This window comes from Coturnix japonica, chromosome 23, assembly GCF_054131305.1.
Source record: "Coturnix japonica strain WE chromosome 23, WE-NBRP24, whole genome shotgun sequence".
Taxonomy (NCBI): domain Eukaryota; kingdom Metazoa; phylum Chordata; class Aves; order Galliformes; family Phasianidae; genus Coturnix; species Coturnix japonica.
Genome location: NC_140685.1, coordinates 3,834,338 through 3,857,909, shown reverse-complemented (window position 1 = coordinate 3,857,909; position 23,572 = coordinate 3,834,338). Strand labels below are relative to the sequence as shown.

Genomic DNA, 23,572 nt, shown 5'->3' with positions numbered 1-23,572 from the left:
AAATACTATGCAGAGGCTTTATATTCTCCCTGGAAAAATCAGGACAGCGTTTTAAAAACTCTAGAGTTTGGTTAGTAGGGCTGAAAGCAGAACAAGGAATGATATTACCTGCAGAAATACCATTCCACGCATGGGTGTGTGTGCCTACATCAGAAACCTGTTTGGCATCACAGCCACACATCGTTTGCTTCGTTCAGTCATTAGAACTGTAAATTTCCCTGCAAGGAGGAGGTTTAGGAAGCTACTAATGTCATCTACGCAGCAGTATAGGAAATGAAGTGCCACAGCTGACTACTGCACCAGGGGGTTTCTTTTCCTAGGCTTCAAAATGCCAAACCTTTGATAGTAAATGAGTCAAGTTACATTTATGATGGATGTTCTGACGGCAGCACCTGCAAAGATGCGAGTGAGTCAAACTGGTAACGTAAGCAGGGATCGCATGCAAGAAAAAATTAGGTAGAGAAGAAAGAGAAAGGTCATGAGTTTTAAGATGAAAAAACATAAAGTTGAGAAGCACCAAGAGAACCAGCACAAGTGATGTTGTAGAAAGAGAAAGAACACAGTGAAGAAGTTATTTTGCAGTGACCTACAAGGGAAAGCAGTACAGTGGTGCAGAAGGTGCCCCTGTTTAGATACTGCTGGTTTTCTGCTAGATTACATGTCCTCTTCTAGTTCAGTGTGTGTGCACGCACGTGAATGGGCATGTGGGCAAATATACTAATCTAGGAGCACTGATAACAGAATATGGGACAGAAAGCTCAGCACAGCAACTGGGGTACGACTCCTGGGACACTTCAGTAATTCAATGTCAGACAGAATCTTCTCAAAACAAAAGGATGGAGAGGAAAACCAGTTTTTGTGCAACACTTCAGTCCCCCAAGGAAGCAGAAAGGACAGCAAACAGGGAGAGAACTGAAGGAGTTGCAAGTTTAGCTCTTTAAATTATTAAGTTACACACAGCCACACGCACAAATCTGCTTCTATGAACTCAAAATGCAAATAAGACTAGAAAAGATGCTACTTAAATTGGAGTTAGGAGAAAATTAGAATGAAAATACAGTCCAACACACAAGAGTAATTTGAGGAAGTTTCACTTGGAACCGTGGAGATAAAGTCAACTAAGGGGAAAAAAAGTATCAAGAGGAGAAGTGAAGAATTATAGAAGGAATTTCTAAGGAAAAATTTAGTCTTAGAACAATGAACCTAATTGGATGGACCCTGAAGTCTCAGATGCATAAAGCAAAGCAGCAGATCTCAGCCAACAGAGTGGCCAGGTGAAGAAAGAGCTGAAGCATTTTGTATGCTATGTAGATCAGAGGTTTGAAAAGAGGACAGAAGGCTTCAATGAAGAAAGAAGTTTCATCCACACATCATCAGTACAAATCAGTCATTATGTAATGAGATTTGGAAGCAAGGGTTGCAGTATCAGGAGTAGATTCACTTCAGGACATCAGGAATCCAAGAACACATATTGAATAAGAAAGAAAGAAATGCAAAATGGACAAAACAACAAAAAAAGCAGAGGCTAAGAAGAATAAGGTAAGGGGACTACATTCAAAGGGCTGTCCTGAACAGTATCCTCTAGAAATACTTTTCAGCTCATCTTTTTAGCATCTTTCAGTGCTTACCCACAGTTCTGGGTGAGGTTTCAAAGCAACACTACAGCTCTTTTTGCACCTTCCCCTAAGAAGTCACAGCGTGCAACAGCTTTCCCACATTCACACACTGCAAGGAACCTGAAAGGATGCTGATCACAGACTACAGTTCCGAGACCAATACAGTTTTACTACAGGAGAGTCATTATCCCCCATTTCTCCTCTCCTTTAAAAGATCTCAAACTATTCTTTTGCAAATCTTCCTAAGCAGCCACAGGGGCAATTAAATAAATAGTCTTTTTTCTTTTCTTCCATCACAACTTCTCTCCCTCCTTACAACAAACATCCCAACTCAGCAGAGGCCTAAAGAAGCATTTATGTTCACAAATACTTAAAAAACAGTAACTAACACAAAAACAAACTGAGAACAAAGAGGAAAAAAAATGCAGAGAAAAAGATGAGGTGTTTTTTTTTCCCCCCCTACCTTTAAAGAACATAACTCAGAGTTCTGCTGAAGACATTACATGAAGTTTTCTACCACTCCACAAAACTCAGCCTTTATCTGATCTGGTTTCTCAAACAAACAAAAAAAACTACCAAAACCCCAGAAACCAAACTTGAACTAAAGCAGTTCTGCTTTAGCAGCTGGTTCCAGCTGCAGAAAACTAAATCAGACCAAGAAAGGCACTAGAAATATTAACTTAATAATAGGAAATGGGTCACCTGTATTGCAGAAGTCAATTATAACACCATCAGAAGCATTAATAGGACATAAAATAAATTTCCAGACAATTTCCCCAAATCTGTTATCTTCTCTTGCCCCAAAAATGCTTTCATTGTCTCAGTGATCTCCTTGAAGTAAGAGAATGTAAAAAGTAAGAAGATGCTGCTCACCCCTCCATCTGATCCTCCCAAGGACAGTCCCCTCTCTGCTATTCTGCAGGCAAAACAACAACCTCAGATGAGAACTGAAGTCTTGATTACTTTGTTCTTCAATGTCATTACATAAAATACACAACCTTCCAGTAAGAGTTATTTACTGCAACAAACACAACCCAGTTAAGCAGAAAAGAGAAGCTACCTTTTATTTGAAACCCTGAACTGTGCACTTTGTCATGAAAATAAAGTATCTACACATTGCAGAACGTTTCTGGATAAGACCAATAAAACCCCAACAACCCTGGCTTTCAGATTCAATCTGGCCAAAATTAAACATAAGCAAAACAAGCAAATACAAAAACCACCACACATTTTCTAATTGCAGAGTATGACAGTCCTGTGCTATTTCATTAAAACTGATCACTGTGCACATAGAGAACTACAGGGTCAGCGCCAGATCGTAGTTGCCCAGAAAGCAACTCAGCTGAATGGAGATTTATGTTTGGTTTTATTGTTGCCTGCAGGCTCTCTGTTACACCTGAAACGTGGTGCACCATCAGTATGTCAGATAGAAATGTAAAAGGAAGAAGAATTACCTACGGATTCTTTCTGCTTCCTCCCTGGTGATCACCGCATCACTCACACCTCTTCCACACCTCCTGGGAGTGCACCCTGAAACACAAAAGGAAAGACCACCTTCCCAAAAAGCTCCCAACCAGATCCCCATTAATGTCCTCTTACTCCCCTTTCAGATTAACTATTGTCAGAAATTACATTGGGAGCCACAGAATATTTTTTACACATATCCCTGTGTAGGGTTAAAACAGACTTAGTGATGCTGCTGTGCATATCTAGCACTTGGGGCCAAAGAAGATGCCCCTTGGTTAGTCCTGCTCTGCTGGAGACATCTGTATATATGCACGTGTAAAGAGTCAGATGGAAAGAAGGGCAACATGACTGCATCTAAGTGCAGCAGTATAAACAAGTGTTCTGAATTATATAACTAGTCTCTGAAAGGAAGATGATCTTTGATTTCCCCTTACCTGCTCTGTTTTAGCCTCCAGCCAGTGCAAGAGACCAGAAGTTCAGAAGAGCCATATGGATCCCTTCATCTCAAGCTAACAATTCAAAATCAGACAGCATTCCTACCAACTAAAACCACTTAACAGCAAATATCTGCAAAGGGTTCTTCTTTACAGTATAAGCAAACATTCAAGCAATGGACAGAGATCCAGTGCACACCACTTGCAAAAGGAAGAGTCAAAAGAGGGCAAATCATATCCTGAATGTGGTATCTCCACAAACAGACCTCAAAGGGCAACTTTTTATAACAGACTTTACATTAAAAAGACCTACAATAAAAGAATTCATTTAAAATTCATTGCAGAGTAACCTAGCATTTGATATTAAAAGCTCGTTGAAAAGGATCAGCAGCAAGATGTGTGAAGAATAGATGAAATTTCTCTTAAAACTACAAGTCTAGTGCACAACAGCCTTTGGGCAAGAACAAGAAATAAGATCATTTCCAAGTCTAATGCAACATCCCAAGGTCTGTATCGACACTTTCCTGGGGAAACTCTATTTATAGCTATGAAGTAATGGAAAAACCTGAACGAAGGTTCAATTTCTGACATTCGCCAACACACTTTCCTGTTGCTGAGCTCCTCTTCAAAGAGTTGTTCCTCAGAACAAAGGAGAGGGCACAAAGCACTGCCGCAAGAGGAAAAGAATTCCATTCATCCATGCAAGGCAGAAGCATCCGTCTGCTCTGATCAAAAGCAACTGATGATAACAATAAGCACAGAGTGACAAAAAGAAATCTTGCCACAGCACAAGTGCTCTGCAGGGCTTCACACAGGCGCACTGGACTCATTTTGGCTGTTTCAGACACACTGCAAAATCCTGCAATTACAGCAGCACCTTGAGAAGAAAGAAAAGCCATGAGATGTGGGTGAAAAACCTGAGTGCTGGCAACACGTCCCAACTGCACACTTCCCTTAGAAAAAGTCACTTATTTGATGTGTATTTAAACTGGAGACACCAAGGGCAACCCCAGCAAGCATCTGAGAACCCAGCTATTCTGAAGGGCAAATTTCCCACAGGTATGAAATTCAACTGATGAGGGTTTTCCACATGGAAAAGTTGTGTTAAGCTACGAACTGGGGAGGGGGAGGGGGAAGGAGGAGAGAGGGAGTTCTGTACCACATCTTAGAATTGTAACTGTCCCCCCCCCTGCAATCTGAAAGGCAGGACAATATCTTCATGGAAATCCTAGAATCAGTTTCTCAATCTGAAAGACCAATTGCCAATAAAATACTGCAAGCAAGCACTGAAAATGCTATATTCCTTTGTAGCATATAACCTAGCAGTCATGAATGGCAATGAGCAGCAGCCAGTAAACACTGCCAACTATTTCTAATCCCTCCTAAAGCCCATAAAGGTTCCATCGTGTGTGCAGCAGTAGATTAAAAACTGGCTCTTCACTTTTGAATGCCAGGCTGAAAAGCATCTCATGGCAAGGATGAAACATCTCTGCCACCACACTAGAAAACGTTCATCCCTACAATGTGACAAACGGCTGAGGAAGAAACAGCTTTCATCAATTTAACACTCACAGGTGTACAGAAACAGCCAAAAAAGGAACCAATTTGGGTTGCCAGAACTGAGAACACTTATGAGACATTCCATTAGGAACCATAAGATCCATTCACCAAAGACATGCAGAATTATTACCATCAATCCCAAATCACATGCCTTGTATTCCACACCTTATCTAACATTCTATGGGTATAAAGATGCCAACAAATTCATAAAGCACGTTCAGAAAGCAACAGTACACTTATTATTATTCTGTTACAAAACAGGATTTAAAAAAAAAAAAAGACTGAGATAACAGACTGACACAAAAATGAGATTCTGAGACGTTCAGGAAAAAGCTGAGCACAGAAAACCAATGAAGTTGTCTTGACTGATAGATGCAAAAGAGCAGAATGACCTTCCTTTTGCCACTGAAAAGGACTCTGATGCAAGAATGGCAAAGAAAACTCTTAGAGATAAGGGAAAGCACGTGTTTAAGGAGAGATGTGGGGAAAAAGGAAATTCAAAGGAGAAATTCAATACTCCAGAGCAACTCATCTGAACAGAATCTTTTTTGCATGACTCCCCTGAAAGGACACTAGCAAAGATTTCCTATTTCAGAATAGATTTGTTTTCTATAATTCTGGTTGCAAACAACAGAACAGGACTACTTACCTTTCTGGAAAGGCTGCTACTGGAGTCAGGATTTAGCAGAACTAGCTTTAGAGAGGATGAGGGTTACATTGTGTAGCATTTGGATATATCTGCACTCATGAGAATATAGGCCTGCATTACAGAGTAGCCAGTAGCTTCTGCAAAGCTGTGCCTAGCAAACAAAATCACTCAACTTATCTAATAAACTACTCAGCTCTGGATGCAGGAGTACGGAAATAAGGCTGTTTGACACCAACCACCGCTATCTACTGAAGCAAACCAGATGCTCTGTCGGACTTGATCGAGGGGCAGCAGGGGCAGGTGCATAAAAAGCTCATTTGAACTATGGACAGACACCAAGTGGTGATGGCAATGCGCCTCCTGACCCAGCACCAGCAGCTGTGAACGCCACGACAGAGTAAAGATGGAATAAAAGCCCTTCAGTAATAAAAAGCTGTTTTCAACGAAGCGATTAAAGCTGCGGACAGCCTCCCCAAGCTTTAATGCACGCAGCGGGCGGCTCACGGGCACACTCTGGCGGGCACGGACCGAATGCAAACGCACCGAGTACAAACGCATCCAATGCGACCTCCCCATGTGTCTCCAGCACATCCCCGCTTTGGATATGCAGTCAAGAGAGGGCACACTTGTTCCTTTCACACTGCAAGAACACAGAACGCATCCATTCATTCCTCAGCCCTTGAAGTTCCTGCATGAAGAATGGCTACTGGGGCTGCCAAGAACACAAGCCCCCCTTGTGTTTTGTTATCAACTTTTGGGCCAACAGCACCAGGACCAGGACCAGGCAGTTTCCCCTTCCACCCCCCATCCTTGGGGCAGCACAGCCAGGCTGCAGGCTGATGACTGCACTGGAAGAGCTGTTCTGCTCCAAGCAGCTCACTCCAGCTCACACACACCTCCAGCTTCGCGTCAGTAAGCTTTTGTCAGTCACATAACAAACCAGATAAGGGAACAGATTTGTCTAAGAGCTAAAGAGGAAATAGATTTAGATAACAGCTTTCAAGATAAGGGCAAATGAGGCATCGAGGAACACAGTTCAGCAGGTGCAGTGGGGCAGGTTGATGGTTGGACTGGATAATCTTAGAGGTCATTTCTAACCTAAATGACCCTGTGATTCAAATATTAGGAAATAAAGGCTTTTTTCCCAGGATGGAACAGTTCACCTCCCACTTAACACACAGCCAGACTTCCAGGCAGGCTGAAACAAGAGCTGAGCTGCTCTTTCACAGGAGGAGTGCTTTGAAGTGGTTCTTAAGATAAGACTCTGCAAATCGGGAAGAGAGATTGAGTGTAGTTGATCTCCCAGAGCACCAATGGGGCTCTCACTGCTCTCTGTGACCACAGAAGAGAACGGCAGGCTGAGGGTCAGACCCACGGGAGGCACGGGATGGAGAGGAGCTGTGCATGCAGCGCTGCCAGCTGCTCACACACTCTCCATCCCCAAATACCTTCAAACCTGCGGTACCCATCGTAGTCCCCGGAGCACGGCACCTCCACGAACTTGTCGAGCAGCGTCTCCCCGCGCCGGGCCAACACTTCGGCGACTCCATCCTCAGCGCTGCGGGAGCTCCACGCCAGGAGAACGCCGGACAATGCGACCAGAGCGACGGCGACGACGAAGCACACAGCCCACAGCCGCCCACTGCGCTCCCCCTGCGGGTCCGCGTTCCTCAGTGCGCTGCGGGGAGCGGAACAACCATCACACAACCATCACACAACCATCACACAGCCATCACACAGCCATCAGACGGCCATCGTTCACCCGCTGCCCCTCATCCCTCCCTCCCGTACCTGCCCTGCTGCCGCCGCCTCCTCCTCACCGCCGCGGCCGCCATGACGGAGCGATGCGCTCGACGTGCCGCGCTCAGGCTGCCGGGTTAGAGCGCAGGGAGGAGCGAGAGCGGCCGGAGCCATCGAGCGCGATGCGGCAGCGCCTGGTGCACCTGGACATGAAGGGCGCTCCGCCCCGCGCCGCGTACCTGGCCGAGGTCAGGGGAGACGGGAGGATGAAGCGCTCAACCCGGCTCGGTTCGGCCCGCGCTCACCGCCCGTCCGCTGCCCCCGTCAGGTGCTGCCGCTGCTCCGCGCTATGGGCGCCACCGGGCTGCTGCTGGAGTACGAGGACGCGTTTCCCTACGCGGCGCCGCTGGAGGCGCTGAGCGCCCCGCACGCCTACAGGTAACATGGGGCGGGGATGGAGGGCACGGCTCTCGGCACGGAACTCACCGCTTCTCCTCACAGCCGGACCGAGCTGACGGAGCTGCTGGGCCGCGCCGCGGAGCTGGGGCTGGAGGTGGTGCCGCTGGTGCAGAGCTTCGGGCACATGGAGGTGAGCGGACCCACCCCACCAGCTTCATCCCAGTGCCATGGCTTCGTCCTGCCATGGCTCCGTCCCTCCGCAGTTCGCACTGAAGCACGAGCAGTTCGCGCATCTCCGCGAGGTGAAGATGTTCCCCAACGCCCTCAACCCGCACAAGGAGGAGGCGCGGGCTCTTGTCCGAGCCATGATCGACCGCGTCATGGAGCTGCACCGGGACCTGAGGTGGTTCCACATCGGCTGCGATGAGGTGAGGTGCGGGACGGGGAGCTGCTGTGAGAGAGGAGTGATGGGATCTTAATAAATCGTTATTACTCTATGAAACTTCCCTTCTGTAACATCTTTAGTCAGTGCCAGATGTCCTGCGGGTCGATACTTGCAATGTTTCCAGCACCCAAAGGCACTTTGAAATGTGTCTGCTCAGTGTGTTACAGCTGTGATAGTTTGTGAATACTGTATTACTGCATGACACTGTATCAAATGCGTTCCTCCTATTCCTATACAGGAGATCAGGGTTATTTGCTTGATGTTTCAGGTCTACTACCTTGGTGAAGGAGAGGAGTCCAAGCAGTGGCTGCAACAAGAAGGGAACACGCCAGAGAAGCTGTGCTTATCCCATATAAAAGCAGTTGCAAGTTATGTGGCTTCATCTTACCCCACTGTGACTCCCATCATGTGGGATGACATGCTGAGAGGGATCAGCGAGGAAACATTGGCAGGTGTGTCAGCTGTGATGGAGTGAGTCACTTTTAACTGTTCTTTTTCTATGATTTAAAAGAAACTCTGCTCCTTTTAGAATCCGGGGTTCCTCAGCTGGTGCAGCCTATGATATGGGACTATACAGCAGACCTGGATGTGGAGGGCAAAGGTTTGTACTTTTCTAAGGTGCTTGGAAGAGCTCTGTTACCTGATTGATTATTTACTATCATTTTAAGCTTTTTTTGAAGGTTTCCAATGTGTGCCATATTGGGAACAACAACAAAAGTCTGATCAGTGCTGATCCCTGAAGGGAGGAGGGAAAAGAAAGTGTTACACAGGCAGAGTGCAGCCCTTATTATGTGAGAATTCTTGTGAACTACTCCTTCAAGGCAGAGAAGGTCCTCCAATAAAAGAACAGCAGCTAATTTTTGAGACAAGTGGAGATTTACCCTCCTCTTATTAAATTGTGTGATGCATTTAGTACATGTGTATTACCAGCAGAAATGCCCCAGATGCTTCCATGCCAGTAGAACTCATGGCTCCCTCTCTAACAGAAATATTCATAGTCCAGAGTTCTCATTAACTGGAGCATTGCAGACATGGCTGAAAATTGGAGAAAAACATGTCCTACAGGTATTCTTTTGTGTCTTATTTCAGTGCTTCTTATAGAAAAGTATCGCAGATGTGGCTTCTCCCAGGTGTGGTTTGCTAGTGCTTTTAAAGGAGCTACAGGAGTGAATCAGTCTCTAACACTTATTGGACACCATTTAAAAAACAACCTTCAGTGGCTGAAAGTGGCAAGCAGCATCCCTGCTGATGTGCTCCAAGGTATCGCGCTGACTGGATGGCAAAGGTAAGGAACAGCTTAGAACATGAAGCTGACTTCCACCCAAGCCTCCCTGAGATGCACAAGGAACTTGGAGCTTTAGAAAGGAACATGACAACGCTGGAATCCTTCCTATCAGTTACTGCTCCACTTCACCCAGCTGGCATGTCTAATTAGTGAATGTTTTCTTTTTTAGGTACGATCACTTCTCTGTTTTGTGTGAGCTTTTCCCCGTGGCAATACCATCATTGGCTGTATGTCTGCAAGCACTGGAGAATGGTACAATGGCAACTTTATTCTCTCTGAGCTAAAGCCTAACACAGCAGTGAAATGACCTTGCCCTAAGGTTAGCACAGGCTTCTTACATTTTGAGGTGGTTTCACTATCTGATCATGACCCGAATTACAAACCATAGATTATGCATCTCACCTGCCTGCAGTGTGGCAGCAGGGAAGCCTCTCTGCCTACACACTTAAAAATAGCCATGGTATTCCAATCATGTTATGTTTAATCTGTAAATCAACACAAAACTCATACTGGAAAGAATTAAGAATTGCTTTCTTCATAATTAATTTCAAACTTTGCTGGTTCGTGAGACTAATTACATTTAGATGTTATTTACATGTAGAAATTAACTAATGCATTTTTGTAAAGCGCATCTAGGAAGTAACGTGTTCTGTAAAATCCTCCTGTCGTTTCTGGCTTCTTCAAAGGCAGCTGCCAATCAATCTGTTATTTCTGTCTGTCTGCAGTTCTTTTCAGAACATTAAAACACAACCTGCTTATGCTTAACTAAGACACTGAAAGTCCCTTTTTGAGCACTTGTGTTATGAAGGCTTTTTTGTTTTATTTCTGATGTCTTCTGCCCAGGTGGCTATTCTGAAAAGGTTAAAGAAAACGTGGAAAAGCTCCTGGGAATGTCCAATCTGGAACTGGATACTTTCATGAGGTAAAATTGCAGCTGCTGGACTCAGACACTTCACAGCACATGGTAAGTGCAGAAACTAATGATCTCTTTGGACAGCACAAGCACAGGGACCTTTCCTGGCAGCAATATTCTTACCCTCGTGACAGAAGTTAGCTTCTACCTCAAGTCATCAGTGGATGAACTTCTGGAGAGGAACAGGTACTAAGGTTTACATTGATTTTTCTGTCCACAGGAGCGTGGGGGCTGCATCACCTAGAAATGGGCCACAAATGAAGGGAACTCCAACAAGTCACTTAAACATTAGGCACTATATTTCAGGCATTGCACCCTGTATACTGACATCTCAGCAGAACTTAATATCTGAATTCAGCTCAATTCCTGAACTGTACGTGCTGTTTTATTTCAGTAGTCAGATTATTTGTTGAATTAGAACTTAAAGTGAATATTTTGACTTGTATGGTTACCAAAAAACAAACTTGAAGTGAAAATTAAATTGCAGCAGGTGATCAGTTGTTACTGTCTGCCACAAAGTCTTCTACAAGCCAGTTCCAAAGATACATAGCCCTAAATTTACTTACTCCTTAGTCATTATCCATTTGTGAGATAAAGCTAAAGCTCAATCACGTCCCTCTGTCTACAAATACACTATTGCTGTTTCACAGACTGTTCATACTAACATACATTTTCAGGTATGTCACAGGCTGGTTCAGTCCCTACCACAGAAAAAGGAAGATTATTCATCCCATAATAATGCATCACTTTCAGCCAGACGCAGTAAGGTAACACCACCTATTTTACAGAGGAAGAAGTCTGTCATTTTTCAGGCTGGCAAATTCCTACAGCTTTGAGCCCTCGCCTCTTTACATACTTTACTGAGAAGGATCAGTTAAAAATCAATCAGTGCAATGTGTTCAGAGTGCACATTTAAATAGAAGAGCAGGCTTATTTTTATCTGCCTTCTGTTGAATAAATTTAGCAAGTACAAGTACAGATTCTCTGGAAGGCCCTCCCTTGTATATGGAATGACTCCTGCATCTCAAAGTTGTGTGCCTCAGTGTGGGAACACAGCAGGGGCCAGGATCCAGGCAGAGCTTGGGATAAAACCAGACCCCTTTCCTGTCACTGTGTGTGCTTTCCAAAAAAGACTTGCTAGGATTTACAGTACTTAAACACATCAATGCTTTGCCGTTTGTGCTAAGGCGTTTCTTACAGATGCTGCTTCTGCAAATCATCTGAAAGACTGGATCCTCTTTGTAGCCCCTTGAAAAGCCCTAGTAAGCTTGTCCTCTCTTGAGACAAAACTCGCCTGCAAATGTGATCATTTTCTCCTTTCTTTCTTGATTTTGGTCAGTCTCCTGTCCAAGTGGAACGCTGTGGTGCAAGACCTGCAGGCAGCCATGGAGCAAGTCTTCCACAAGTGTACTATAGAGGAGTGGATGGAGGAGAATGTCCACCCCAGCCTAGAAAAGCTGCAGCAAGTGGTGGATGATTTAGATAAAGCAATAAAAGCACAAAATTAGACATGTTTTAATTTGTCTGTCTTACTCAGTGGGAAACATGGCTAGTGGACATGCACAAGTAGTCACATAACTAGAGTTTGTCATCTTATGAGTTACCAACAACTGTGATTAAACAAGTGACCTGAGGGCTGACAGGAATTTATCAAGGTAATAGGCTGTGAGTCTATAATAACTGTCCTCTAACACTGCTGAGCCCTGAGTCACCTGCCCTGTAACATTTGCTCTCCTTGCACAATGAAGATCAGGAGTCAGAATTCAGCTGTTATTTACAAGGCAGAAAACATTTCCCCCCCAAACACAGTAAATCTGACAGCAGCTTTGTCTAAATTTTAAGCATGATCAAAGTCTACTGAATACAAGGGAAAAATGCTAAGTTACTTTGTTTTCATCTTGAACCTCCAGAAATGTATAGGAAGATATTTTAGGACTTAACTGGAACGTGAAGATAATCAACACAAGGAAAACAATTCAAAAGTCATGTAGTTAAGAATACTGTATCATGAATCTTCAAAATATCCTTTACCTCTTTGCTTCATTTACTGCTTCCTTGCAAGTCTTCCCTTGGAAGCACAGGTACCGATATGTTCTTGAACTGAATGTTAGAAACACAAGCATAGCTCTGAAAAGAAAGCATGATCAGGATCAGTGATTGCCCTGCCCACCCACCTCATATCTCCAGGCGCTTGGTGCCAGATGGTACTTCAGGCAGCCATTAACACTAATATAACTAAAATCAACAATAAGAAAATATTAGCAACACCGAACACATTAACGTTGATTTTATCAATGGAGATTTTAATTAGAAAAGAGACACACAAGGCCTTGCTGAAATCCTGCTTCCATTCTGAAGCAGCAAAGCTATTTCTAATATTTTCCAGACATGTTTTTGCCTCCCAGCAATCTACTAGTGTCAGAACTAGCACTTTTCATGCAATATATAAGCCAGCATGGCTTACCTGTGCAAATGCAAGCCATTTTGCCATTTGAGCAGCACTCCTCTCTCCTGCCTGCCTGCTCTTAGCAGGATACTGAGAGGGAGGGGTGCACCTATGCATCTAAAAGGAACTGATCATTGGACGTCAACTAAAAACACAACTTATCCCACAAAACATTGCTCACAGAACTCAAGCCATCTAATACCTTTCTGTAGGTCCTCCACCCTCCTAGAAGGTCTCCTTACATTTTGGTTTAGTCCATATAATGGTATTGCATGACATCTATGTACATCATGCTAATGTCAAGAACATACAGAAGGTTGATGAAAAGCTCAGCTGAAGCAGGACACGGTTTAAAATCAATGTAAATACTTATATAAAAAACTGATTTTTAACTGAAAAACCACAGCATTATTTGTATCTTCCCCACGACGAGGCAGAGACTGAAAGCAACGTAATCAGAAAACTTGGAGTACTTCAAGAGCACATCTGCAGACAGAGGTCTGTTTTGATACCTGACACGATTACAAGTTCTTATTTAATACTAACACACCTGGTTCGGTGCCACAGTCAGGCTGCATCAAGAGCAGCTCCCCATTACACTTGGATGAGCCTTTCAAACCAGCAGTAAGAGCGTGTTGGTCTCACAAATGGCTGGAAGTGAGATCAACCTGTTCTTTGGTCAGATAAACGTACACAGTTTCTGTTACCAATGGAACACATGACTGAAATCGTTTCATAACTTTCACTTCTTTAGAGGTAGAGTGTTTTTTAATAGGAATGTGGGTTAAGTCCTGAAGAAACAGAGGCCAACAGACATTTAACTGCAGGCATGGAGGCAGATTGCTCCATCACCTTGCAGGCTATTCAGACCTCCCAGAGGAAACTATCAGTATTTTCTAATTCAGGTCTTAACTCCATACAACTCCTAACACAAGTTGGTAAACTCGAGTATAAGCAGTTCTAGCACAGGAAAGGAACTTCTAGCTCTTACAATTTCTGCACTTGTAGTACCAGCAAGTTGATAGAGGCACAATGACATTTCAGCTCAAGACAGAACATGTTGACTAAAAGAGGTAGCTTTTACTTCATAGAGTACCTTGAAAATTCATAATTTTAACCATTTATGAAAACAGTGGTCAGAACAGAAGGCAGTACACACAGAGTAGCACATGGGCCCAAGCCAAACACTGAGCCCAGCTATCTTAAAAAACAACACCTAAGTTACTATTTACCTCCTCATTACTACAGCAAAATACTAAACAAACGTAGGCTGCCATGGTGTCTGACATCAGTCTTTACCCTACCTGAAGGAATGTCTATTTTCTTCCTTCCTAAATACACAGTTAAAATAGTAAACATTTAAGTCTAGAATAAGGCTATTCTTTGGGTAGTCTATTCCCAGAAGTTAAACAGAACATAAAGGCATTGAATGACCAACATGATCATTTGTTGGTTCTTAGTTATGGCTCCTTATTAATTCTAAGTCAGATAAGCTGAGCAACCTGATGTTTAAAAATCCAGACTATCACTCATGATTTCCATTGCTAATGGCAAGTCAGTAGTAGAGAATATAAAAGTGCCACTACCTTGCATCACCTTAGTGCATAAATTAAGCTGCTTAAGACCAATTTAGCATTATATTCACTCATTTACAGGATTTCAAAAAACCTCAAAGCACTGTGTTCTGAGTTAAATTCAGCTATTCTGCATTTCATATACTGTACCTGCAGATCTTTGCATTAAGTGGAAGCTTACATCTATAGCTCCAATTCATTAATGGGAAAGTACATTTTTAAACCTGTACAATAATAAATAACTACTCCTAGGCAACTGTGACGAGCTGACAAAGTTCAAAAGACAGCAGTGTCCACATCCAGGAACTAAGATAGAATTTGCTTTCAATTCTACAATTGGGAGCACAGCTCTTGAAGCAGTTTAGCACTAATGAAGGTGCCCTAAGACAGACTGCTCCCACTGTAAGTGCACATAGGAGAAATGCCCAAATCATAATGAAATTCCTCAGTCTTGAAGAACAACTGATCTGTAATTTCCAGATCTTTGAATGTCTCCACTTTCTTCAGCTCATGACTATTAATATTCATCTTGGGGTTCATCAGCATCACTAGGCTCTGTTTCGCTGCTCTCATAGACATCTCCTTGGCTCTCTGCTCTGTCCAATTCCAGAAAACTGGTGACAAGCTTGGCAACTGCTTCCACATCACTGTGGGAAAGAGAAAACAGTGTAGGAGTTAATAGAACTGTGCTGATGAAACTAGAACACGTACATTAATTTCTTCTCCAAAAGAGAGGTCAGGTGCTGGAATGGGCTGCCCAGGGAGACGGCTGAGTCTGCATTCCTGGAGGTGTTCAAGAATTACTGAAGTTCTGCACTAAAGGACGTGGTTTAGTGAGAAATAGTGGTGATAGGTGGATGGTTGGACTGGGTGAACTTGGAGGTATTTCCCAACCTTGGTCATTCTATGACTCTTGAGAACAATCCTTTAAAGGGCCAGCTGATATGACAGAGCACGACTGACAGCATCCTACATACAGATGCACATCAAGCCAAGCAATTCTTTCTTTGTCAGAACACATTAATCCTCTTTTCACAGTTCCTGCTGCAAGTGGTTTGAAAAAGTTACACCAAATAATAATCATATCAGCGGTTCCATATCATCAAGCGGTTCCATGGTGTAATGGTTAGCACTCTGGACTCTGAATCCAGCGATCCGAGTTCAAATCTCGGTGGAACCTAAGAGTTTTGTCAGGGGCATTACTGGGAGACTTCCCAGTCTGATCTGCCCTTCTGACAACTATCCCTGCTGACAGTTCAGGCTGGCAGTGAAGGAGTTAGTAAAAAAAGCCTGAAGGCTCTCAAAGATGATTTCAGGGGACTGGGGCGGGTAATTGAAGGAACGGGTGTGCAAGTGGTTATTGCATCTGTACCTATAGTGGTAGAGAGGGATACTGAGTTGGGCCTAAAAACCCTCCTCTTAAACAAATGGTTGAAGAGTTGGTGCAGACATAGGAGACTTGGTTTTTTTGATCATGGGGCAATTTATTCGGCTCCTGGCATGACAGCTGCAGATGGAAGCAGCCTGTCTCAAAGGGGTAAGAGGGTTCTAGCTGAGGAACTGTCAGGACTTACTGACAGGTGTTTAAACTAGGTAGGATGGGGGAAGGGGACAAAACGAGGGCGGCTGGGTCTGAGGTGGCAGTTCAAGACTTAAAGCAGAGCTCGCTGGGTGCAGACAATGGAGTTAAAAGGCACGGAGAGGGGTGGGGAGATGCTGCCTCTCTCAAGTGCCTGTATACCAACGCACAAAGCATGGGGAATAAACAGGAAGAACTGGAGTTCTGCGTGCGGTCACGTGGCCATGATCTCATTGCGATCACAGAGACGTGGTGGGACAGCTCGCATGACTGGAATGTTGTCATGGAGGGCTACGTGCTTTTTAGGAAAGATCAACTGGCAAGGCGGGGTGGTGGAGTTGCTCTTTATGTGAGAGAGCAGCTAGAATGTATTGAACTCCACCTGGGGGAGAGTGATGTAGAAGTTGAGAGCTTGTGGGTGAGAATCAAGGGCCAGGCTGGCAAAGGGGACACTGTTGTGGGTGTGTACTACAGACCCCCTGATCAGGAGGAGGAGGTTGATAAGGCCTTCCATAAGCAACTGGAAGTAGCGGCACACTCCCAGGCACTGGTACTTATGGGGGATTTCAATTATCCAGATATTTGCTGGATGACCAACATGGTCCGGTCTTGTTCAACATCTTCATCAACGACCTTGATGAGGGGATAGTGACCACCCCCAGCAAGTTTGCTGATGACACAAAGTTGGGAGGATTGGCTGACACGCCTGAAGGCTGTGCTGCCATTCAGCGAGACCTGGACAGGCTGGAGAGCTGGGCAGTAAGCAACTGGATGAGGTTTAACAAAAGCAAGCGTAGAGTCTTGCACCTGGGTAGAAATAATTGCATGCACCAGTACAGGCTGGGGGAAGAGCTGCTGGAGAGGAGCTCTGCTGAGAGGGACCTGGGCGGCCTGGTGGACGACAGATTGACCATGAGCCAGCAGTGTGCCCTTGTATCCAAAAAAGCCAATGGCATACTGGGGTGCATTAAAAAGAGCGTGTCCAGCAGGTCGAAGGAGGTGATCCTCCCCCTCTATTCTGCCCTGGTGAGGCCTCATCTGGAATATTGTGTCCAGTTCTGGGCTCCCCAGTACCAAAAAGACAGGGATCTCTTGGAAAGAGTCCAGCGGAGGGCCACTAAAATGGTGAAGGGCCTGGAGCATCTCCCCTATGAGGAGAGACTTAGGGAACTGGGTCTGTTTAGCCTTGAGAAAAGAAGGCTGAGAGGGGACTTGATCCAGGTTTATAAATACCTGAGGTGTGGGAGCCATAGTGGTGAGTCTGCTCTCTTTTCAGTAGTGCGTGGGGATAGGACTAGGGGTAATGGGATGAAAGTACAGCGTAGGAAGTTCCGCACAAATGTGCAGAAGAACTTCTTTACAGTGAGGGTGACGGAGCACTGGAACAGGCTGCCCCAGGGAGGTGGTGGAATCTGCTTCTCTTGAGATATTCAAGACCCACCTGGACGCCTGCGTGTGCAATGTGGTGTAGGGAGCCTGCTTTGGCAGGGGCGTTGGACTCGATGATCTCTAGAGGTCCTTTCCAACCCCTACAATTCTGTGATTCTGTGATATCAGCACGTAAGAATGGTGCTAAAATGATTTGTTCAATAGCTGGAAATTAGTGACCCACATGACTGGTTTTCCATTTTACAAGTTGTAATTAAAAAGGAAAATAGGTCCACACTTCACCTTCTGCAGCCCAGCACAGCACTCTGAGTCAGTGGGTGTGAAAATCCAGTGATAAATCGTAGCACAACCAGGTAACCCTTCCCAAAATATCGCACGGTCTCCTCTTCCACATTCACATCTCTGATCTCATGCAGTAGGGCAACAACTGTAAGCAGATGTGGAAAACAAAGCCATCTACTATTAGCATTTCAGTAAACTCCTAGGGAGCAGTCCTAGTCACTGTATGGTGGGATTCGGTGCTTTTGAGGTGCTCTGACCTCACACAACTACCTAGTCTTATAATACTGAAGAACTGCTAAAGCAATGGACCAAAACAAACAAATAACACAGTACATACTAGCTGGTAAAGCCCTAAGGAACAACGTACATCGCCTCCTAATTAATGGGGGCCACTGGTTTCTTACATGGGCACACTTTAAAGATTTTCAACTCTTTCTGTACAGAGTAGGTAAACAGCTGAAAAAAAAAGCAACCAGACCCTAAAGGGCAAATTATGACTTTAGCTATTTGTGAACAAAACAGACCTGGAAACAAGCGTGCCTAACTTGAGTACAGAATTCCTGAGGGAAAACAAAACAGAAAAACAAACAGTAAACTCTTGGTGTTTTTTCTGCCTGCCAATCACAGCTGCTATCACAGGTACTGCTCTCTCACCTTGTTCACTGCCTCCTTTTGAGAAGGTAAGTATCTTTTTGTAAAGGTTGAATGTTTTTAGGCAGACTGTCCCCTTCTTCTTGTCAAATACAGCTTCCTGTAAAATTGAAAAATTAAAAAAGTATTAAAAACAATCAATATTCTCTATGTATACAGCTATTTTAATTCTGAGCCCAAGCTATTTTAATTGGTGACTTTTGTCTATTACTGGACCATGAAAACGGTAATCTTGCACATGGTTTCACAGACTTTACCATATCTCTTATGTTACTTCTAGAAGGAAGATAAACTGGTTTCCCTGCCCCTCCTGCCACATTCTTAATGTAATAAGAGCAAAGCTTGGAATCAAATCTGAATCCTTCTGTGCTGCTCCTGTAACTCTCTTACAGGCTTAAAAAGTCTCATAAAGTCATCATAAAGATCAGAAACAAGGCTCACAAGCAATTTTTTCCTAATGGAAAACAGCCTGAGTAGCCTGGAAGGCAGAACCACCCTATTCAATGGTCACTTATCATTAGGAGTAAGTGAACAAATCAGGAGAACAGCTAAACAAGATTTTTTTTCATTCATTTACATGAGGAGAAAAAAACACAAAGAGCAGATCTGCCTGCCTGTCTGCCACAAAGGGCAGGTCTCCCCTTTAAAAAATGTGTTCTGTTTACCTTCGTGTCCTAGCATAAGAATTTTGAAGAGTTTCCTAAAAACCAGCACCATAAATTGCCTGTTTCAACTGCATAATAGTAAAGTATATCAGCTGAAATCAACACCTGACAACCATTTTGGGGCTAGCACGATAACCTCATTTCCTGTGCTGAACATCTTACCTCCCACTGCTCCAGATTCTGTGCTGCCACAAAGAAGCATCCAGCTACGTAGAAGAGCTTCCACGCCAAGCTGTCTGAACAACACAAAAGGTAAACAAAGTTAGAACTTCTTTCCTTCTTTCATATTCAAACCAGTTTTGCATGCTCCTTATAAAGGCAACAAGGAAAGAAGTGGTTTCTCTGATGCAGCAGCATTTTTACCATTAACTCCAATGTACATTATTTCAGGGTTAAGGGACAATGCAAATAATTCACTGGAGCTTCACAAAAGGAAGCAGTCAGCCCTTTTAACAAGGCAATGTTTCTATTTTCTGTCCTGGAAAGGTTTACACCTAGCAGCCTATCTAAATAATTTGCTTACTCAAGCTCTTACTGAAAAAAAAATAGAACTGTGCTCAGTACTGTTGCAAGAAAAACCCCTTAGGTGTCTGATATAGGCGGTGTTTTAAGCAGCTTTCACTGAACTTTGCTCTTCAAATAAATACGGACTGTAATGGCAGTAAGTTCTTATATGCTAGTAAACTTAGCTCAACAGGATGCTGCAGGAGAATCACAGAACAGCTTGAAAAATAAATTCCATAGGTGGAAAAATACCTATCACGTGGTGCATTCTGCTCTACTGGGGGCAAGCAGCACCAGCTGCCTGCTCTCAAAAGGTGCTTTTCTATGAGTAATCTCTGCCAGTGATGATCTAACTGTTTCCAGAGAAACAGAGCATTAGTATCAAAGGCACGGTAATAATTTCATTATGGGGACAGACGATCCTGGTACATCCTTCCAGGAGAGCTGTGGGGAGCAGCTAATCACATTCAGCATACTGAAAGCACAAAATGCTAGAGGACTAAGTGTTATTACTTAAGATACTCTTGCAAATGAGCAGGGAGACTAAGAAATGCAGCATTCAAGCATGAGTCACACAGAGGGGAGAATTATTATTGGATTCTAATATGCATATCACAAAGCATGACAGGTACATACACTGCCTTTGTGAGGCTGCACAGAGCCACACAAAGGAGTCAACAGGAAAAACAGTTCTTGAAAAATGATAGGCCATTACCTGCACTGTAATAAGCAGCAGCCAAACCTATGGAGGCTATTCCTAGAATAAGAGGAGAGAATTAGAATGAGGAACTCAAACCTCCAAAAACTCCCTGAAAATACTGAGCACTCATAAATTAAAGCCACAAGGTCTTGTGATTGCAACACTCTACAGAAGACAATTATATTTCTTTGAACTCAGTATTAAAAAAAACAATAATAATCTCCTACACTGAATATAAAGAAATTAAAGAGCAAAGGGAACCAAAGTCAGAAATAAAAGGTAGTGACAGAACTTTAGAGAAACTCAGTCTAACCATTACATTATACTTCCCCTCAAGCACAGTACAACTTCGAGCACTTATGCTTATCACGTTTACATGATCAAGATTATTTTCCCCCTCTAACTGCTGTGGAGCCACAGTACAATTTGTGCAACAAATTGTGTCAGAAGCCACCAACTGCCTTCCTCCATTCAGGAGGAAGCTGTGGCAGCGTGACTCTGCAACTGAGCGTTGCTACAGTGCAGATTTTGCCATTTCTGAGAACCCAGACTTCTTTTCAATACAAATGTGGACCTGTATGCTGCCTGGCATAAAGCATAAGTTGTTTCCCAGCCCTTCTGGGACTTCCTGAGAATTCAGTCTATGAGTCTGAGGTTCTGCAGATGACAGACTGAAAAATTATCAGTCCCACTGTGAAACTACTGCAGTGAAGAGCAAGTATCAGGTCATTTAGGGGCTCTACAAAAGGAGGAGCTCAAGTCATGATTCTTCTTCCTCAAAGAAAATGCCAGAAAGAATCACAGAATTCTCAGGTTGGAAAAGATCTTAAAGATCATTGAGTCCAACCACAACCCAACCACACTACCCTAACTCTAACAGCCCTCTGCTAAATCCTGGCCCTGAGCACTACATCCAACCCTGCTCTCGCTGCAATCACCTTTCAGGTACTGGAAGAGAACAATAAGGTTCCCCTCAACCTTCTCTTCCCCAGACTAAGCAGCCCCAGTTCCTTCAGTCTCTCCTCATAGGCCATATTCTCCATTCCTGATACAAGCCAGGATGCCATTGGCCTTCTTGGCCACCTGGGCACACTGCTGGCTCATACTCAGCCAGCTGTCCATCAACATAACAAGGTCCCTTTCTGTCAGGCAGCTTTCTTCCCACTCCTCCCCAAGTCCATCCTCACTCCTCCCTCTTAGCACAAGCTCTGAAATAAAATGAAGAACACTAGCAACAAAGAATTTAATGAGCATGGGGGACTGAAGTCAGAAATAAAAGGCAGTGGTGAGAACAGGGTGACTCAGCCTTTCATACAATACTTACCAACAAAGACAGACCAAGACCTGATGCCAGGTGACCTCATCAGATGAAGAAGGGAACTCGTGCGGGTTTCAATCAACATGTACATCTTCAGGAGCAGCTCCCCACAGCCCAGTCTGACTCATGTAACCTTGCTGGAACAAAACAAAAATAGAAAGTAGAATTGTTGCTGACTCCAACGCTCTCCCTTCCTACCATGTTCTAACTTCTTACCAAGCTTTTATCTGGACTATAATGGCACCCAGAGCAGGAACATGACCTTTTTCTCACAAGAAGAATAGCACGCACATTTGTAAAAGGGCAGACAAACAAAAACAGTCATGAGGAGGAGACTTGCACAACAGGAACCTGATCTATTTTCCAAGAAACTTTGCATTTTGGGAATAAAGCCTCTATTTGTTTCTACCACAACCCACTTGCAAAAGTCAAAAACAAGAACCTGAAACAACATTAGAGATGCATTAATTAGCAATTCTTCATACTAGTAAAACAGCAAGTGTAATGCAAAGACCTTTGATGGCATTTTTGTGCTTCGTGCAGCAGCAGCCACAGACTGTGCTGGCAGCTGAAGCAGGACATCACAGCCTTGTGCACCACAGACACTGGGTTCTTCATTCTCCAGGCCATAACAGCAGGGTTACAGCCTCAGCAATCTGACAGCAATGTGTCAGATAAAGCCGTATACGGCAATCCCAGCTTCCCAGCCTATTTCAGAATAGCAAAAGGAATTTCCAGCAACGCTCCACTCCCCCCAGCAACACCAATGCCTTCCACCTAGACAGTAACAACAGAGACCAAGAAAACAAGTGCCCATCTAAAGACAGTTAAAAGCTGGATAATTTCATGTAGTATTTAGAGCATCCATTTACACTCCACATTATGAGATACTTTTAACTCTGACATGACTGAGAGCTCCAGTGCAAATACATCCTACCTAACACTACCTTCACAAACTAAGAACATATGTGTACCAGGTGCAAGTGCCATAGGAACCAGCTGGGCTCCTCAGAACTGCCCTAGAGAAAGGATTGCTGCTTCTCTAGCAGTAAGTAGAGATGCTTGCTGTTGTTGTTAAGGAGACTACAGTCCAGGAAAAGCTGAGAAGGGCCCAAACAAACACACAAAGTGCTGCACAACCCAGGCTGCGTTTCACAAAGACATACATTTAGGTGAAAGCAAAACTCATTCCCGTTGAGAGAAATCCATCCACCCCGTGCTCCTTCAGCAAAGTCCCGCTATTCAAACCGATGAGGGACATCGAATCCAACAGCACAGCCACACAGATGGGTGAGTGGGGGTACAGAAAGCACAGAACCCCCAGCAGGGAAACCCACCCCTCGCTCCTCACAGAGCCCCGGCTGCTGAGGTGCCATGGGATGCAGGGAGCGCCTCAGCTGCCGCCCGGGGCAGCCAACCCAAAGGGAGCTGCGCCTCAGCCCGCAGCCCGACCTGCCCGCTCCGAGAGATGCCCGCTGCCGCCGCTCCCCGCTGATTGCCTCACTCGCCCTAATAACGGAGCACACCGAACGCCGTGCTTACCGAGGACAACCACAGCACTGAACTCACCTGCCCGCCCCGGGATCGCTCCCTTTGTAAGGGAAAGGAAGAGCCTCACCCAAGATGGCGGCGCGCCGCCCGCGTTCAAGATGGTGGCGGATCCTGGGCGTTGTGTTGCCTGAAAGTCATTATTTCCTGAGGCTGTGTGGCTTAATGCGTTCAGAAAGGAGCAGGGAAGCTTGTGTTGGTAGAGATGGGAGCTGTGTGCTGTTGGGCTAGATATATGCGGTGGGAGAGCTCTAGTGGATGTGCTTGGTGCTGGTTTGCTGGACCTGCTTTGGGTGAGGTGTGTTCAGGCTGGGGCTGAAGGGATGGCAGGGTGAGCTGATAGAATCCTGGAGTCATAGAATGGTGGGGTTGGAAGGGACCTTACAGCCCACAGCCCCATCCTGATGT

At 44.5% G+C, this 23,572-nt stretch overlaps 3 protein-coding genes and 1 non-coding gene across 15 annotated transcripts in view; 2 read left to right on the top strand and 2 right to left on the bottom strand.

The window, feature by feature from the left end:
- Positions 1–7,578, bottom strand: part of OGFOD3 (2-oxoglutarate and iron dependent oxygenase domain containing 3) — a 29,641-nt gene extending 22,063 nt beyond the window's left edge. For 3 of the 6 annotated variants that reach the window (XR_014936757.1, XM_085522745.1, XM_085522746.1), the window contains exons 1-4: positions 7,518–7,578; positions 7,175–7,404; positions 3,071–3,146; positions 2,490–2,532 (exon numbers count right to left, since the gene is read on the bottom strand). Coding sequence is in view for 5 of the 6 variants with exons in the window: in XM_085522745.1 (XP_085378871.1) it covers positions 2,490–2,532; positions 3,071–3,146; positions 7,175–7,404; positions 7,518–7,561 (393 nt within the window). In the remaining variant the exon portion in view is untranslated. The remainder of the gene's footprint in view (positions 1–2,489; positions 2,533–3,070; positions 3,147–7,174; positions 7,405–7,517) is intronic. The other 3 variants (XM_085522747.1, XM_085522748.1, XM_085522749.1) reach the window with 2 other exon arrangements.
- A 44-nt stretch (positions 7,579–7,622) lies between these two features.
- Positions 7,623–12,022, top strand: HEXD (hexosaminidase D). 4 transcript variants are annotated; one of them, XR_014936746.1, is made up of 12 exons: positions 7,623–7,714; positions 7,795–7,904; positions 7,968–8,055; positions 8,129–8,293; positions 8,579–8,762; positions 8,840–8,911; positions 9,400–9,595; positions 9,765–9,914; positions 10,439–10,517; positions 10,593–10,694; positions 11,186–11,275; positions 11,848–12,022. XR_014936746.1 is itself a non-coding variant. In XM_015879917.3 (12 exons), the coding sequence occupies exons 1-12, from the start codon at positions 7,649–7,651 to the stop codon at positions 12,014–12,016; spliced, it is 1,404 nt and encodes a 467-aa protein (XP_015735403.3). In that variant the 5' UTR covers positions 7,623–7,648; the 3' UTR covers positions 12,017–12,022. The 4 variants fall into 4 exon arrangements, 2 of the variants coding, with proteins under 2 accessions (XP_015735403.3, XP_085378858.1); XM_015879917.3 differs by having other exon boundaries at positions 9,765–9,847; XR_014936747.1 differs by lacking the exons at positions 10,593–10,694; positions 11,186–11,275; positions 11,848–12,022 and adding an exon at positions 10,729–10,989 and having other exon boundaries at positions 10,439–10,559.
- A 768-nt stretch (positions 12,023–12,790) lies between these two features.
- On the bottom strand, positions 12,791–23,262 carry CYBC1 (cytochrome b-245 chaperone 1). Of its 4 annotated transcripts, none has more exons than XM_015879922.3 (7): positions 23,159–23,262; positions 21,623–21,753; positions 20,314–20,355; positions 19,257–19,330; positions 18,433–18,529; positions 17,779–17,923; positions 12,791–15,175 (listed from the first exon to the last, which is right to left on the bottom strand). In XM_015879922.3, exons 2-7 carry the CDS (start codon positions 21,705–21,707, stop codon positions 15,046–15,048), a joined length of 573 nt encoding a protein of 190 aa, XP_015735408.2. In that variant the 5' UTR covers positions 21,708–21,753; positions 23,159–23,262; the 3' UTR covers positions 12,791–15,045. The 4 variants fall into 4 exon arrangements, with proteins under 4 accessions (XP_015735408.2, XP_015735407.2, XP_085378877.1 ...); XM_015879921.3 differs by having other exon boundaries at positions 23,186–23,262; XM_085522751.1 differs by lacking the exon at positions 23,159–23,262 and adding an exon at positions 22,783–23,127.
- Positions 15,637–15,708, top strand: TRNAQ-CUG (transfer RNA glutamine (anticodon CUG)). The gene has a single exon. It is a non-coding gene; the product is annotated as a tRNA-Gln (tRNA).
- Positions 23,263–23,572: the final 310 nt, after the last annotated feature.

What these genes read in the sequence shown, in the direction of transcription:
- CYBC1 (XM_015879922.3), bottom strand. Translation starts at nt 21,707, where the DNA reads ATGTACATGTTGATTGAAACCCGCACGAGTTCCCTTCTTCATCTGATG. An exon ending in TGCTGCTTATTACAGTGCAG is followed by an intron (nt 19,331 to 20,313) that starts GTAATGGCCTAT and finishes TGTGTTGTTCAG; the next exon opens with ACAGCTTGGCGTGGAAGCTC. An exon ending in AAAAGGAGGCAGTGAACAAG is followed by an intron (nt 17,924 to 18,432) that starts GTGAGAGAGCAG and finishes ATCTGCTTACAG; the next exon opens with TTGTTGCCCTACTGCATGAG.
- HEXD (XM_015879917.3), top strand. Translation starts at nt 7,649, where the DNA reads ATGCGGCAGCGCCTGGTGCACCTGGACATGAAGGGCGCTCCGCCCCGC. An exon ending in GAACTTCTGGAGAGGAACAG is followed by an intron (nt 10,695 to 11,185) that starts GTACTAAGGTTT and finishes ATACATTTTCAG; the next exon opens with GTATGTCACAGGCTGGTTCA. An exon ending in TTTCAGCCAGACGCAGTAAG is followed by an intron (nt 11,276 to 11,847) that starts GTAACACCACCT and finishes GATTTTGGTCAG; the next exon opens with TCTCCTGTCCAAGTGGAACG.